This window comes from Malurus melanocephalus, unplaced genomic scaffold (genome assembly GCF_030028575.1).
Source record: "Malurus melanocephalus ecotype Western Australia unplaced genomic scaffold, MMel_1.1 scaffold_1239, whole genome shotgun sequence".
Lineage (NCBI taxonomy): Eukaryota > Metazoa > Chordata > Aves > Passeriformes > Maluridae > Malurus > Malurus melanocephalus.
This window is the reverse complement of record NW_026624471.1, coordinates 4,408-5,868: the sequence shown is the minus strand read 5'-3', so window position 1 is coordinate 5,868 and position 1,461 is coordinate 4,408. Positions and strand designations below refer to the sequence as shown.

At 52.5% G+C, this 1,461-nt stretch overlaps 1 protein-coding gene across 1 annotated transcript; it reads left to right on the top strand.

The window, feature by feature from the left end:
• Nucleotides 1-6: 6 nt before the first annotated feature.
• On the top strand, nucleotides 7-1,459 carry LOC130586644 (mucin-5B-like; the record flags this gene model as incomplete). Its single annotated transcript, XM_057387519.1, has 1 exon — nucleotides 7-1,459. A coding segment is annotated over exon 1 (906 nt), but the record flags the coding sequence as incomplete, so codon positions are not given.
• Nucleotides 1,460-1,461: the final 2 nt, after the last annotated feature.

Below are 1,461 nucleotides of genomic sequence, written 5' to 3'. Positions count from 1 at the left end.
CTCCACTGCAGCAACCCAGGCTCCAACATCTGCAACTACAATTTCTGAAATTAAAATAGGAACCACTGCTGGAACAACTGCTGGTCCCACTACCACAGCCACAGCCAGAGAGGRCACAACCATCATTGCTACCACCATCAGCACCTCTCCACCTGAGACAAAAGGCACAACCAACATCATCCCAACAACAACTGTGCCCACCCCAGCCACGAGCACTGCCAGCACCGCCAGGATCACCGAGGGAGGCACCACAAGAGCTTCAGCTAACTCTTCCCCAACATCTGCCACGACAGCCTCTGAAGGTAAAGTAGGAACAACTGTTGTCACCACGGCTGTCCCCAGCACCCCAGCCACTGCGGGCACAACCATCATTATTACAAGCAGCAGCACCTCTCTTCCTCGCACCATCACTCCACCTACAACAACAGTGACCACCCCAGCCACCACCACCATCCGCGTTTCCAATACCACAGATAACTGTGTGGTGGAACGCTGTGCCTGGACGCAGTGGTTTAACGTGGACTCGCCTGTTCCRGGCAATGAAAATGGAGATATGGAGACATTTGAAAACATCAGAGCTGCAGGCTATCAGCTGTGTGAGAAGCCACAAGACATCAAGTGCCGTGCTAAAGATTACCCTGACAGAATTGTGAAAATAATGGGACAGAAATTTGAATGCAGCGTTGAGAAAGGGCTTGTCTGCAGAAACAAGGATCAGACTCTCAAGTACCCCACGTGCTTTGACTATGAGGTCTCAGTACTTTGCTGTGACCACAAACCATGCCAGACAACAGTAGCACTCCCAGAAACCACTGTAAGCACCACTWCATATTCTACAGCAAAAACCACGACAGTGGCAACCCAACCTGCTGCAACAGAAACTCCTGTTGCCACTCTTCCACAGCGAGATATAACAACCACTGTAGCCACAAGTGCACTATCAACACAAGAAACCACCATCATCACCACACCCTCAGTGCCCATTCCAACCACCAGCACTGCCAGCACCTCCAGGATCACCACAAGACCCTCAGCCACCCCTAATCCAGGAGAAACCTCCACTGCAGCAACCCAGGCCCCAACATCAACCACGACAACCTCTGAAGGTAAAATAAAAACCACAGTTGGCACCACAGCTGTCCCAACTGCCACAGCCAGAGAGGGAACGACCATCATGGCTACCACCACAAGAACCTCTCCACCTGAGACAAAAGGMACAACCAACATCATCACAACAACAGCCGTGCCCACTCCAGCCACCAGCACCGCCAGCACCTCCAGGATCACCGAGGGAAGCACCACGACAGCCACCGCCACCTCTGCTCCAAGAGAAGCCTCCACTGCAGCAACCCAGGCTCCAACATCTGCCACGACAATTTCTGAAATTAAAATAGGAACCACTGCTGGAACAACAGCTGTCCCCACTACCACAGCCACGGCCAGAGAGGGAACAACCATCAT